The sequence below is a fragment of the Gigantopelta aegis genome, chromosome 8 (assembly GCF_016097555.1).
Source record: "Gigantopelta aegis isolate Gae_Host chromosome 8, Gae_host_genome, whole genome shotgun sequence".
Classification (NCBI taxonomy): Eukaryota; Metazoa; Mollusca; class Gastropoda; order Neomphalida; family Peltospiridae; genus Gigantopelta; species Gigantopelta aegis.
The window spans coordinates 50,055,763-50,071,740 of record NC_054706.1 but is presented as its reverse complement, the minus strand read 5'-3'; the positions used below and the strand labels follow the sequence as shown (position 1 = coordinate 50,071,740).

Sequence of the window (15,978 nt, the reverse complement as noted above, 5' to 3'; positions counted from 1 at the left end):
AGTAGACACTGTTGAGAAACAGCATGCAGTAAAGAACAATAATTCGTTTATGAAACCAAAATTATTATTTATTCCCACAAAAATATCATATTTAAACAAAAATACATATTGAAAAACCAAGTACATTATCCCAACAGAAATGATTAAGGAAATGAACAGACAAAATCTGCATATTATAATGGAAAACATAAATACAATAAAACCGGCAACAACTCAACATTCCAAAATACTAACACATTCATTTTAATAAGTAATAGTGGTAAACAGGAAAAAAAAACCCAAATCATAGGAACAATAAAATTGATTAATATAATGTTTTGATTATATATACATATTAGAATTTCGTTGGGTCGAACAAGGAAGGGTCGAATACACTGCAACGCTCGGATAAAAAAATAAGATTAATTTTAAAGTCAACAACATTAATTTAGTTCGGGATATAATATACCGGATTTCGTTTTAGCCTGATTTTTCAAATATGTTGAAATATAATTATTAACGAAAATTTGAATTTTATACACGTGCAGTTTGGAGATCATTAGTTCACTGAACATAAATAACTATGTAAATGTGAGTTTGGAATCGCATTAGAAAGTTAGACCAAATAGTAATATATAACATAAACTGTAATTGCATGATAGTCTAAAACAACTATATCCTAAACCAGCCAATCAAAGTAGCTTTCTCCTGAAATGATCATATGGATATGGGGGGAGGAGGGAGGAGGAGGCACTGTGTGCATTAGTCATTAATATGTGAAAAAGATATTTAACGTCAAACAGGATTGTTGTATTAGAGCGGGAATCTTTGACTATCGTTTGGTAGGCACAGTTTGCGCTATCGAAATGTCCGTTTTGCTCTCTTACAGTCAGAATATATATATATATATATATATATATATATATATATATATATATACTCTCACGATGCATAAAACAAAATTGTTAAAAAAACCTGCCTCCCACAAACACCCATGCGATACTTTTTTTTGGAAACATATATAGTGATTATGAATCACAAAATGTACAATAATAATATTCCCGCAAAATTAATAAAACCTGAACCAACAAACATCTTTATATCTTACATATAGTAATAATAATAACCTTAAAATTGAACCCAATCCGTAAATGTAAAACTATGTCATCGTCGTCGTCACTGTCATCAGCAACATCAGCATCATCACAGCAACAACCTCAGTAGTAGTAGTAGTAGTAATGAGGATGATGATGGTGATGATATCACCAGTGGTTATTTTTTGTCTTATTTCAAATTACAATGTATTGTAGTCATTAATATTTTGATCACGAAAGCACCATTACCACTGCCATTACATTTATTTTACCTTGTCGACATCATTATCCTCATCATTATCATTATATCATCATCATCATTATGTCATCATCATCATCATCATCATTATATCATCATCATCATTATGTCATCATCATCATCATTATCATTATATCATCATCATTATGTCATCATCATCATCATCATCATCATCATTATATCATCATTCCGTCTCTATTTCCATGGCTTCGATGTCGTTTTGGGTGCTGTCGAACATTTCGTGGTGCACCATTTCTCCTTCCTGTCACAGATATTTATTTTGAATTTTAGCACCAAACGTTTAGGCGCTTCTATCGGTAGAAAACTAAAGCGAAACACATCATCCCCAGTTTGCTGGATATGCACGTTTTTGTTCAATGGACAACTGCAAAAAAAGAAACGAAATTAGTGAGGACACCAACCCCCGCACTCGTGACCGGAGACTCACACACACGCGCGCACGCGTACGCACGAACGCAGACACACACGTTTTCAAATTAAAGACATACGATCATCTGCTCCTAGGTAATAACCCGGTCGCAACAGCCATACTATCCAATGAAATAAGCACAATCAAAATTGATTGCATTGTGACATTTAAGTTAACAACCTGAAATTGATTGCTTTGTGAGGCATAAGTTGACTGCAAGGGCAAACGCCGTAAATAAGTTTTAGTAGATATATATTGGGATACTTCAATCGTTTCCGTAAAATACTATTTATTTTGTATCTCGCTTTCGCTAGATAGATACATTTCAAAACAACCCGTAAGGTAAATGGTATCTGACGGACACGCATGCAGTATTCTGTATCCGTATGCTGATGTATGTTGGACGAATAGGCAGGGGCGATGATGTTTGGCCAATTGTGTCGAAGTAATTTTGGTCACGTGACTTGTTATTAAGACGGGTTTTTGGTGTGTCTTCACGATTAAGACGATTGAAATGCTGATATCCGATTGGTTGAATTGGAGAGAAACCCAGGAAATGCCGTCTAATAGGTACGAGGCAGTTATAAGCAACTAGCGTAGATGTCAAATGGCAGTTAGATCATGAGTTGATCGTTTTCTGATAAGGATACTAACTTTTGTTTTTGTAAAAATGGATCTAATATATAACAAATACCTTTTATGAAACTCTGCGTTCGATGAAAAACATTCTAGGCCATAACACCTTCACACACAAATACGGGAGATTACTCTCGTGTTTTGTGCATTCGTCGATTATCGCTTGGCAAATAAAGTGAGAAAGTAATACTTCATGGATGTCCGATACCAATAAATATATTCAAGGTGTTCCGAAACTTCGGTAACCAATTTATTATCTAACGACACACTCAACACATTTTATTTACGGTTATATGGCGTCGGACATATGGTTAAGGACCACACATATATTGAGAGAGGAAACCCGCTGTCGCCACTTCATGGGCTACTCTTTTCGATTAGTAGCAAGGGATCTTTTATATGCACCATCCCACAGACAGGATAGTACATACCACGGCCTTTGGAACGAGAAGTAGCCCAATGGGCCCAACGACGGGAATCGATCCTAGATAGATCGCGCATCAGGTGAGCGTTGTACCACTGAGCTATGTCCCGCCCCTCTTCGCAAAGAAGATTTTAATTTAATTAAATGGGCACTTACGACTGCCGTAAGGTTGCTTTGTGGAATGGCTGTAAAGTTTACGGTGCCAGTTGTGAAACTCGCGTTAGTCACTACAATTAACCTTACCTACAATAATTCTTTCCTGGAACGGGGCCCAGGGTCTTATTTCACAAAACATCGTAAGTTTACGTCTGCGACTAGCAGTTAAACCAATTATACATTTACATGTGTTTGACATCTATTTCACTCAGAAAATTGCATCATTATGGAACATGGAGCATTTTGAAGACAAAATAAAATGAAATTTGTGTATTTCAAACTATGTTAGTAGTAATAAGAATTGTGGTTTAGTCGTAGGTTTACGTTTACGTGCAATACTTGAATTACGATGTTTTGTGAAATTGTCTAATATTCTGTGTGAAATATGTGTCAAACACGTGAAAACGTATGACCTGTATAATCGCTAGTCGCAGGCATAAACTTACGATGTTTTGTTAAATGGGCCCCAGACGCTTATTGGAGGTAACCGGCCTCGGTGGCGTCGTGGTTAGGCCATCGGTCTACAGGCTGGTAGGTACTGGGTTCGGATCCCAGTCGAGGCATAGAATTTTTAATCCAGATACCGACTCCAAACCCTGAGAGTGTCCGCAAGGCTCAATGGGTGGGTGTAAACCACTTGCACCGACCAGTGATCCATAACTGGTTCAACAAAGGCCATGGTTTGTGCTATCCTGCCTGTGGGAAGCGCAAATAAAAGATCCCTTGCTACCTGTCGTAAAAGAGTAGCCTATGTGGCGACAGCGGGTTTCCTCTAAAAAAAAGAGTGTCAGAATGACCATATGTTTGACGTCCAATAGCCGATGATAAGATAAAAAAATCAATGTGCTCTAGTGGCGTCGTTAAATAAAACAAACTTTACTCTTTTTTTTATTTATTAGAGGTCGGCACTTATTAGAGGAAATACCATAAACCAAAAAAGCAACACAGTGTAGGTTGATCGGCCTCGGTGGTATCGTGGTTAAGCCATTGGACATAAGGCTGGCAGGTACAGGGTTTCGCAGCCCGGTCCCGGCTACAACCCAGAGCGAGTTTTAACGACTCAATGGGTAGGTGTAAGACAACTACACCCTCTTCTCTCTCTCTCTCTCTCTCTCTCTCTCTCTCTCTCTCTCTCTCTCTCTCTCTCTCTCTCTCTCTCTCTCACTAACGACTAACAATTAACCCACTGTCCTGGACAGGCAGCCCAGATAGCTGATGTGTGTGCCCAGGACAGCGTGCTTAAACCTCAATTGGATATAAGCAAGGAAATAAGTTGAAATGAAAGTGTAGGTTCAAACTAGGCTAAATCATTCCTGTTCATGATAAGAACAACATGGTTGGTACCAAGTTGAAATGAAAGTGTAGGTTGAAACTAGAATAATTCAATTTTATAATTACTGTTTTGTAATAGGCGTCTGGATTGGTTAAAATGCTATCACGTCATCTAAAAAACCAACGTTCATTCTTCCATGAACGTGAAAACTGCACTTTTTCGGTAAACAAAAAACCCAGAATGTTATTACCGGAACTACTTTTTATCAATTACGTCAACAACGGAATCCCCAAGGATTCCATCGTTTCTATTTTTATCCCAATATGAATGAATGAATGTTTAACGACATTATCCCAATATCGTCTGCACTGTGAGTGACAGTGACTAACGACAATCACAATGTCGGATGAGAGACACGAAAGTTTTGGTGGAGACTTTACATTAAGACACCGCAATTCAGGCTTTAAACGACTCCGGTTTTGAACTGAGACGCATAATGTATATGACAGGCCACAAAAACGAAGCATCTATTAGAACTTATAGTAGAGAATGCTCAATAAATCCAAAGAGAGACATGAGCGCAGCTCTGTCACATTTGACAAAAATACCAAATCGACAACTTACACGCGCGAAAACACATACGCCTTCGTGCACGCATAGTCCTTTCCGAGAATAATATCACACAATCACAAACTTCCTCTAAAATCCACATACACAGTAACACTGAAACCACTTTATCCCTTTCAAGTCAGTCTTCACATTCACTTTTCACTAATTCAGCTTTTGACAACTGCAATTTTAATATAGTAATTGATAAATCTTCTAAATAGTCATACTCTAACCGCTTTACAACAAAGCTTCCATTTAAGTATATAGATAGTTAAATTCTTAATTAATTATCGTTTGATATTTTTGAAAAAAACCTGTTTGCATTATCAGTTGATATTCAGTTATTTTAAATTCTATAATTTTTTATCCACATTTGATTCAGACAATTAAAATTTATAAAACCTTATGTAGGCCCCTAAATCAGCAAAATGAATCGGAGATTTGACGGAAAAACCTCCGAATGTAACTTTCTAAGAGAATTCCCTTATTTGTGTATTGATACAGTTGCAAATCATTGTGAAATAATGTTCGGTTGGGGTTTTTAATATATTTTTGTATAATGGCAATATTAATGCATTTGGAATTATAAGAATCGAACGTTATGTTTATGACGTTCATGCGATGATAAACACCAAAACCGTTTTACACACTGTATGAATGGCGTAGCGTTTTAGCGCGAAGCCGTTCATACATAAGTGTGTAAAACGGTTTTGGTGTTTATCATCGCATGAACGTCAGCGCTACGCCATTCATACAGTGTGTAAAACGGTTTTGGTGTTGATCATCGCATGAACGTCATAAATATAACGTTCAATTCTTAACTAAATCATACCTGTTCATGATAAGACCACCATGGTTGGTACCAAAAAACCTGATTATTATTTTAAGATCGACATCGGTGGTGTTCAATCTCAGGTCCACATAGAGACGCTTCTCGGGAAGAATGCTGGTTTTGTCTGGTTGCCATAGTGATTTGTACTTTACGTCGCTGTAGACGGCCAGCTTTACGTCGTATTTGTTGTCGTCATCAGGATAATAGCGGACACGTGGCTCTGATATTTCATAACGTATGTATATATATTTTTGCACTGCACATTTGACCGGAATCTCCAGTCTCTCAGCTCCAGATTGTCCAAACAAAGTATTTGTGTACATGTACGTATTGCGGGTGTCAACGTTCTGCAAAATAAAATATTAAAATTTAACAGTTCTTTTTTTTTTTAACAAAATGACTAGAGCACATTGATTTATTAATAATCGACTATTGGATGTCAACTATTTGGTAATTGTAACATATAGTCTTAGAGAGGAAACCCGCTAAAAAAATTTTTTCGCTAGTAGCAATGTATCTTTTTATATATGCAACATCCCACAGACACGATAACACATATCACGGCCTTTGATATACCAGTCGTGGTGCACTAGCTGGAACGAAAGATAACCCAATGGGCCCACCTATGAGGCTTGATCCGAGACCGACCGCGCATCAAGCTACGTCTCACCCAAAATTTAACAAACATTCTGATAGGTCGAGAGGGCAGGACGTAGCCCAGTGGTACAGCGTTCGCTCGATGCGCGGTCGGTGTGGGATCGATCCTCGTCGGCGGGCCCATTGGGCTATTTCTCGTTCCAGCCAGTGCACCACGACTGGTATATCAAAGGCCGTGGTATGTACTACCCTGTCTGTGGGATGGTGCATATACAAGATCCCTTACTGTTAATCGGAAAGAGTAGCCCACGAAGTGGCGACAGCGGGTTCCATCTCTCAATATCTGTGTGGTCCTTAACCATATGTCTGACGCCATATAACCGCAAATAAAATGTGTTGAGTGCGTCGTTAAATAAATCATGTCTTTCTTTGATAGGTCCAGTGACCTCTAGCCCTGTCCTGTTAATATGTCGGTTTCGAAACTAACATGTAAACAAGGCAAGGGAAGAAGACACTGGAGTTAGAACGCTGAGAGTACTACCAAAGTAATACATGTCCCCTGCCTGGCCCAAACATATTCGTATCTCTCAATTTCAAAGGACATAACTCTTTCAAAAAAAAGGGTAAATCGTCATGAAAGTCAAACGATCTATAATTGTACATGATAAAGCTACATACCATATGTCAGCTCATTATATTGGGGCACTGCGAAAAATAATAGTCAGTAAACTATATGCGAGACAGATGGACAGACGGACATGCAGACGGATGGACAGACAGACAGACAGAGACAAAACCTATAGTCCCCTCCGGTGTGTACCGGGAGGGGGACAAAACCGTTTTGCCACATCAAAATCGTACCTCTGCACAAGACAGAGTGGACAGGACTAATAAAATAGATATTGTCGATTAAAGGGATATTCCTGAGTTTGCTGCATTTTAAGATGTTTCCTACTAATAAAATATTTCTACGATTAAACTTACATATTAAATATATTTTCTTATTTAGAATATGAGTGTCTGTATATTCAATGTGTTTCTGGTCGTCTTAATATTTGTAAGAAGCCCAAACTGGATTTTAGGAAATAAAATGAAATTTAATCTAGTACAAATCAGAAACACGGTTAATATGCAGCCACTAATGTAATTACAATCGTTAAAAAGTCTCTGTTAATCGATAACATCTTTAAAAATGCAGCAAACTCAGGAATGTCCCTTTAAGAGATCGGTATTCTGCGAGTTGTGATAGAAAGAAATGTTGGGGTTTTTTTTATTTAACGACGCACTCAACACATTTTATTTACGGTCATATCGTGTCAGACATATGGTTAAGGACCATATAGAGAGGAAACCCGCTGTCGCCACTTCATGGGCTACTCTTTTCGATTAGTAGCAAGGGATATTTTATATGCACCATTCCACAGAAAGGATAACACATACCACGGCCTCTGATATACCAGTAGTGGTGCACTGGCTGGAGCGAGAAATAGCGCAATGAGCTTCCCGACGGGGATCGATCCCAAACAGACCGCGCGTCAAGCGAATGCTTTACAACTGGGCTACGTCCCGACCCGAGTTGTGATGACACGAGATGACACGATTTTTGACTTTGACTATTTACCGTAAATCCTCTGAGACCGGACCTCTATTCAAGAATTTTTGGTATGTTGGCGGACGTTTCTCTGCATTAAAGGTACTAAAAATGCCTAAAGTCCCCGATACCACACGTGTTGACGTGGTGGGTGTTGTGAGTTACGGTCAACATGCAGTCTTATTTAAACAAGTCATGGTGATAGGTAATGGGGATAAATTCCTGGCAACCATCCTCCCACATACACCAGTTAAAAGTTTATTTTGTTTAACGACACCACTAGAGCACATTGATTTATTAATCATCGCCTATTGGATGTCAAACATATGGTCATTTTTGACACAGTCACAGAGAGGAAACCCGCTACATTTTTTCATTAGTAGCAAGGGATCTTTTATATGCACCATCCCACAGACAAGATAGCACATACCACGACCTTTGATATACCAGTCGTGGTGCACTGGCTGGAACGAAAAATAGTCCAATGGGCCCATCGACGTGGATCGATCCCTTACCGACCGCGCTTCAGGCGTGCGCTTTACCACTGGGCTACGCCCCCCCCCCCCCCCCCCACACACACACACCAGAGACTAGAATCTATAGTGGATGGCGAGATCAAGCTCCGTGCTCATAACACTTTCAGCGTATAGACTCAAGCAGAGCCGGTTTAAGGATCCTTGGGGCCTGTAGCACAAATAACAGCGGGTACCCCCTTCGCAGGATATATATCTTGCAACCCCCTCGTTGAGACGGGGAAATGACATAGGGGAAAATAAATGTAAACATCATCGCTGGGTTCCCTTAAGCGCGGGGAACCGTAGCACGTGCTACATGTGCTACTAGGATAACCCGGCAGGACAGGATAGGACAGGACTAGGTTTTAACATGTGTACATTCAGAACAAGCTGTTGTAGCACACGCCTATCATGGGCACGGGTGCTGGCCTCGGCCGGCTCCCCTGTCCATGACAGGAAAAGTTTGGGGAGGTAGGAGAGAGGACCGCCTGTGCTGACTGGCACAAGAGAGCACCAGTCGCCCGAATGATCGGTAGCAGGCTCTGGACTCAAAATTCTTCTAGTCTCAGACTTTAACGTATGAGCAACGTTATATACAAAATGTATGCGTGTGACGTCATTAGAAATTGAGTCTAGACTCTAAACGTTTTATAAGTACGGGCCCGGGACCGGGATGTGGAGTTGGACAGAAAGGAAATTGAAGATAGGAGATGCTATAAGAACTGAAAGGATGGAGATTAAATTTAAAGAACAGAAATAAAAGGATGGATAATAAAAAACATAATGATGATGATGATGATGATGATGATAATACAAATAAAACAAATGTTTAACAAACGAACAAACATATACGGTACAATGTATAGGCCTATGCAAGTGAAAACCAATACGTTTATTTAAAAAAAAAAAAAGAATAATATATATCAAATTCAACTATAATAATTGCACTTTAACAAATGATACGTACCCGTTTTGTTCCACATCCCACAAGTGTGGCGTTGAATGTCAGAACCCCGTGTCTTTCTTGACCTTTGCACCCGTTTCCCAAGGAAAGGGCGTCCAATGAGGACTTTGGAAATTTTTTCAAATATTTTCTTTTATCAACTGTAACTTTAAAAGTCGTAGAATTGCATTCTGTCACAACTGGAACATAAAAACCCCACATAGTGTTTACAATTAAACAATCAACCGAAAGATTATGACATCAGATGTATATGGAGGAAATGTTTTATTTAACGACGCACTCAGCACATTTTATTTACGGTTATATGACGTCGCACATGTGGTTAGGGACCACACAGATATTAAGGGAGGAAACCCGCTGTCGCCACTTCATGGGCTACTCTTTTCGATTCGCAGCAAGGGATCTTTTATATGCACCATCCCATAGACATGACAGCACATACCACGGCCTTTGATGTACCAGTCGTGGTGTACCGGCTAGAGCGAGAAACAGCCCAATGGGCCCACTGACGGGGATCGATCCTTGACCGACCGCGCTTCAGGCATGCGCTTTACCACTGGGCTACGCCCCCCTCTCCTCCCCCCCCCCCCCCCCCCCCCCCCCCCCCCCCACACACACACACACCAGAGACTAGAATCTATAGTGGATGGCGAGATCAAGCTCCGTGCTCATAACACTTTCAGAGTATAGACTCAAGCAGAGCCGGTTTAAGGATCCTCGGGGCCTGTAGCACAAATAACAGCGGGACCCCCTTCGCAGGATATATATCTTGTAACCCCCTCGTTGAGAGGGGGAAAATGACATAGGGGAAAATAAATGTAAACATCACCGCTGGGTCCTCTGAAGCGCGGGGAACCATCTCATAGACATGACAGCACATACCACGGCCTTTGATGTACCAGTTGTGGTGTACTGGCTGGAGCGAGAAATAGCCCAATGGGCCCACTGACGGGGATCGATCCCAAACCGACAGCGCATCAAGCGAGCGCTTAACCACTGGGCTACGTTCGCCCGCAAAGGTATATGGGTTTCAAATAATAATTAAAAAAGTATAATATTATATTATATCGCTCTTATCTTAAAGCGACAGACCCTAGTTTTTAAACACTACGGCGTATGTTTCACCATTAAAGACGTTTTGATGATTAAAATTAGAAGTTACTTATATTTTATTGTTTAGATTATCCATTTTTGTTTATCTGAAGTGTTTCTGGTCATCCAGGTTTTCGTTTTACCCCCAATTTGTTTTTTTTAATAGTTCTGAAAACGCACCTTCGTCTGAGAAGAAACGGCTATCGAGTCAAATTCTTAATCTATTTTTAGACGCTGGATCCCCTTTAAACCTCACAGATTCTTGTTTCACTCTATTGTAACTTTACTCACTGGCGTATCCAGGATTTTAGATTGCGGGGGGAGTGGGGGGGAGGGCGATGGGGGGGGGGCATTACTGGAGGGACCCACACTATATATGTATGTATGATTTTACAAAATTTAATACAGTAAAAAAGAGGTTCGATTGGAGGACATGGCCCTCGTGCCCCCTCCCTCCTCGCTACGCTCATGACTTTACCCAGATATGTTACATGTTTGTAGACTAACCAAATTTGGTGCCCATTTTCCCTGGTTGAAAATAGGGTCCTGCTACTTTATGCTCATGGGCAATAAATGTTTGCACAAAATACATTAATACAAAAGACAGCTACATGTATAGACTTATGATCACAATGGCAACAGCACTGTTTACCTGTATTTTCCATATCATTGTCATTATCTTCATGGCTTGCTTCTGTAAAACCAAAATAATTTTAAGATTAACATGTTTTGGAAATAATCAAACGATATATATATACATACACACACACACACACACATATATGTATATATATACTCTTCCAAAAAAAAAAAAAAAGGGGGGGGGGGGGGGACCTGAAATATTGATGCTAATATGAACTATTAGACCGAACATACGTTTTGTCCACAGGCATCCTAGTAAAGAACGTTCAGTTCTGTTTATCAACACACCAAAACACATTCCATAGTTTGCACGTACATCATGCAGTTTCCCCGTACGCGTGCGTGAGGTGTCATTCTCGATTTTGACAATTTCCAGGAAGATCGATTAGTCACTGTGAAACATTATTTCTGTCAACCTTTTTTCATTCTATTGATCATACAGTTGTTATTGTGTTGTTTTTAGTCATTTTTATTGTTTCAATTTGCGATTTACTGATAAAAAGCGTCAACTTTCAAATTTCAATTGTGACCCCAATCATCCTTCAAGATCTTTGGTGGTCATAAAACCTACTGTAATACTGAACTAACGGTTGTAATGTTTGCCCAATTAATTCACTATTATCATATAACCATTCCCCACAGCTAATATGCCTTATAATTTTGGCAATTGTAAATTCTTATTAGAGTTCCCCTACTTTTTTGAAGAGTATATATATATTTTATTTTTTTTCACTGAAAGATATGGACAGTTGATATTGTTATTATTCGAACGTTTAAACAATACTTTATTTGCATATCGGTTCATAGAATAAATCGGTTATCTGCATAATACATTGCTGCACAGAACCGTTTAGAGTTATACCAATACATATTATAATAATATAATAATTATATCGCTAATGCTGTGAACAAACTATTGTTTTAACAAAACATGTACATTTTTACACAAAAATAACCACATTTTATAAATATACAGAACGGTATATGTTCCTAATTGTTTTTAATTTTTAAAGGAATAATAATAATAATAATAATAATAATAATAATAATAATAATAACAACAACAATAATAATAAATAGTAATAGTAATAATAATAATAATAATTTTAATAATAATAATAATAATAATAATAATACAAAATAGTCAGGGAAATTTCACCGTGTCTCTACTTTGTGTACAGCAGCTTAATGCAGTCCGGTTTTGAAAATTAGTATTAATTAAAAAATAATATATAATACTGAAATGCCTTGTCAAGTCATATTGTTACACTGTCGGTTAAAGGCATACTGTCACGGATTTAAGGACCTTATTTCTCTAAAAATGGATAATAACTAAAAATATCATTAATTGTTGGAAACCAAATCTAGCTATTGCATAACCTTAACTCAACCCTAATGGAATGAAATCGATGTTAACCCTCTCGACAATTTTAGTTTTTGAATTATGGACCATTGACATAATTCAATTATTTTTACAAAATATCATTAATAAATGGAGTATGGTCGTTATGAAGATGGTTGAATAAAGTACATTTAAGGACAAATCAAATTATTTTTGTTCAGGTAATACTTTGATAGACAATTAAATAGGTCAGTGGTCTGTGACAATATGCCTTGAATACTGCCGCTATAGTTCATTTACGTCAAACAGATAATCGATGCATTGATTTGTAACTCTAGTTTGAATCAGGCACGGCGGAACATGGGAGGAGGGGTTAGGGTGATCTAGCCACCCAGTTATGAATCAAAAACATTATTGGTAGTAAATCTTAAAGCAGAGATGGATTTTATTTATAGAATGCAGAAAATTGCATTTCAGGACATCTCTAGTCCTCCCCACAGGGAACGCCTTTTATGTATACTATGGAATACTACAAGTTAATTATTTCTGAGCCGATTGATTTCTAAATTCCACACAAAATTAGTTTTTTTATTTTTTATTTCCAAAACACTTACAAAAAATATTTTGGTAGGAGGAAGGGACGGACTATAGTTTCAAAATTTTACGGGGAAGTATTCCCCCGTACCCCGTGGCTTAATTATATAATATGTTTTTATTGGAGTTTGAGAATTATTATTTAGATCATAGTTCATTAGTTTCATTTTGAAGTAAACGGACATTCGTTGTTCATTGTTACACTAAAGATTTGGTGAACGCTAGCTGGATCTACATTTGATAAAAAAAAACCCCATGAAAATGTAACACACATGGCTTACACACCCGTTGGTGAGAACACACTGCATTATTTTTGATAACACATGGTTGTTTACACATGTACGAGTGTTAACCATTTTAAGACATACGACTGGCTGCTCTTAAGTAATGACCAGGTCACCAGTCGCATGCATCCAATGAAAAACAACACGGTGAAAATAGATTACACTGTGGCGTATAGTTAACCTGACATTCATGTGTCTGTGACGCGTAAGTTAGCTACAAGTGTAACAGCTGTAAATAACGTTTAGTCGAAAAAGATGTTAACATTTGCTTAAAACGTGGTTTTTGAGGATATGTAAGAAATATAATAATATATTTCTGTCCGTTAGATACCGTTTATCTCACAACTCATTGCTTAAAAACGTATCAAAATCACTTTCGCTCGTTAGATACATTTTAAAACAACTCGTTGTGAGATAAATGGTATCTAACGGCCACTCATGTATTCTCTATATATTCTGCACGTTCCACCAAACGGTCTTCTAATCAACTATAAAGTGTTCATAATCAATTTTATTGCCTGGCTCTAAATAACACAAAATCCTTAGTGAACTGGAAAATACTCAAACGTGCCTGTCTACTGAAAACCCCAGTATTATTCAGGTTTATATAGAAATAAACAAACAAACAAAAATAAAATAAAATATAAATAAAGAAATATTTAGAATGCAGGCTTCGTACAAGCCATACAACACATACATAATGGAATACTGGATTATGGAATTATACTATTTCACCATTTCTGCAAATGCCACATGATTTCTTGCAATAGAAAGAAGTGTTTTATTTAACGACGCACTCCACACATTTTATTTACGGTTATATGGCGTCGGACATACAGTTAAGGACCACAAAGATATTGAGAGAGGAAACCTGCTGTCGTCACTTCATGGGCTACTCTTTTTTATTAGCAGCAAGGGATATTTTACATGCACTATCTCACAGACAGGATATCACACACCACGGCCTTTGATACACCAGTCGTTGTGCACTGGCTGGAACGAGAAATAGCCCAATGGGCTCACCAGACCGACCGCACATTAAGCGAACACTTTACCACTGGGCTACGTCTCGCCTCTCTCGGACATTACAAACTCTTCTAGGAGTCAGTACCGGCCTCGGTGGCGTCGTGGCAGGCCATCGGTCTACAGGCTGGTAGGTACTGGGTTCGGATCCCAGTTGAGGCATGGGATTTTTAATCCAGATACCGACTCCAAACCCTGAGTGAGTGCTCCGCAAGGCTCGGTGGGTAGGTGTAAACCACTTGCACCGACCAGTGATCCATAACTGGTTCAACAAAGGCCATGGTTTGTGCTATCCTGCCTGTGGCAAGCGCAAATAAAAGATCCCTTGCTGCTAATCGGAAGTGTAGCCCATGTAGTGGCGACAGCGGGTTTCCTCTCAAAATCTGTGTGGTCCTTAACCATATGTCTGACACCATATAACCGTAAATAAAAAGTGTCGAGTGCATCGTTAAATAAAACATAACTTTCTTTCTTTCTTCTAGAGGTAAATTTTAAAAATTATTTTAAAACAGAATTTTACTTCGAAACATATTTATCGAGAGTATCGTACCAAAATAGATGCTGGATAACTAAATTGCGTACGTCAAATTTAAGATTACCAATCGAAACTGGCAGATAGTTTGAAGTTCCTAGAGAAAATAGAATAAGCTAACTTTGTAATACCGATATTGGAGATGAATACCATTATTTATTCAATTGTAAAAATAATAATATTGAAAACATTAGAAGAAAATATATAAAACAATATTATAGAATTAACCCTGGCGTTTTTAAAATGAAAGGTATGCTGTCATTATGTAATGGACCATTATGAAAAAAAAAACCTAGCTATATTTATTAAAAGATTATCTTGTCTTGTGAACTGACATTTCTCCGTATATTTTAGCTATTTTGTTTGCATATCTTGTGTTCTATGTTAACTATAGATACTTCTATGTTGATGTGTGTCTTTGTCATGTATGTTAATTATGTATTTGAAAATGTCCTCTTGCTACACATTGTAATGTGTCGAAGAGTTTAATAAATCTTGAAATCTTGCAATATTATACCATCATTTAATTTTTACAAGCTGGGTGGTCTTTATCGACTTTTTGACCGTGAGATAATTTGTCGAAACATAATTATACAAAACACAATTACCATTAAATTAAACACTAAGCAATAATTTCGATGTTTGTTTTTTTTAATCTGAAAGTCGAAATTATTCGACGAATTTGGCAATTTCTGATTTGATTAGTTTATTAGTCAGGAACAATAAATGTTTGATAAAATGTATGAATACAAAATACAACTATATAATTATCACCATGATTACAGCACCATTTACCTGTACTTGTATTATCACGAGTGCCTAAAATGTATGAATACAAAAGGCAACTATATAATTATCACCATGATTAGAGCACTGTTTACCTGTACTTGTATTATCACGAGGGACTAAAATGTATGAATACAAAATACAACTATATAATTATCACCATGATTACAGCACCATTTACCTGTATTTGTATTATTACGAGTGTCTAAAATGTATGAATACAAAAGGCAACTATATAATTATCACCATGATTACAGCACTGTTTACCTGTACCTTTGCTGTCTTCATTGCTTGCTTCTGTAAAAAAAACCGCACTTTAAGATT

General features: G+C 37.8%; 1 protein-coding gene across 1 annotated transcript; it reads right to left on the bottom strand.

The window, feature by feature from the left end:
• Positions 1–6,015, bottom strand: LOC121379455. Its single transcript, XM_041508098.1, has 2 exons — positions 5,693–6,015; positions 1–1,717 (listed from the first exon to the last, which is right to left on the bottom strand). Exons 1-2 carry the CDS (start codon positions 6,013–6,015, stop codon positions 1,528–1,530), a joined length of 513 nt encoding a protein of 170 aa, XP_041364032.1. The 3' UTR covers positions 1–1,527.
• Between the last annotated feature and the right edge of the window lie 9,963 nt (positions 6,016–15,978).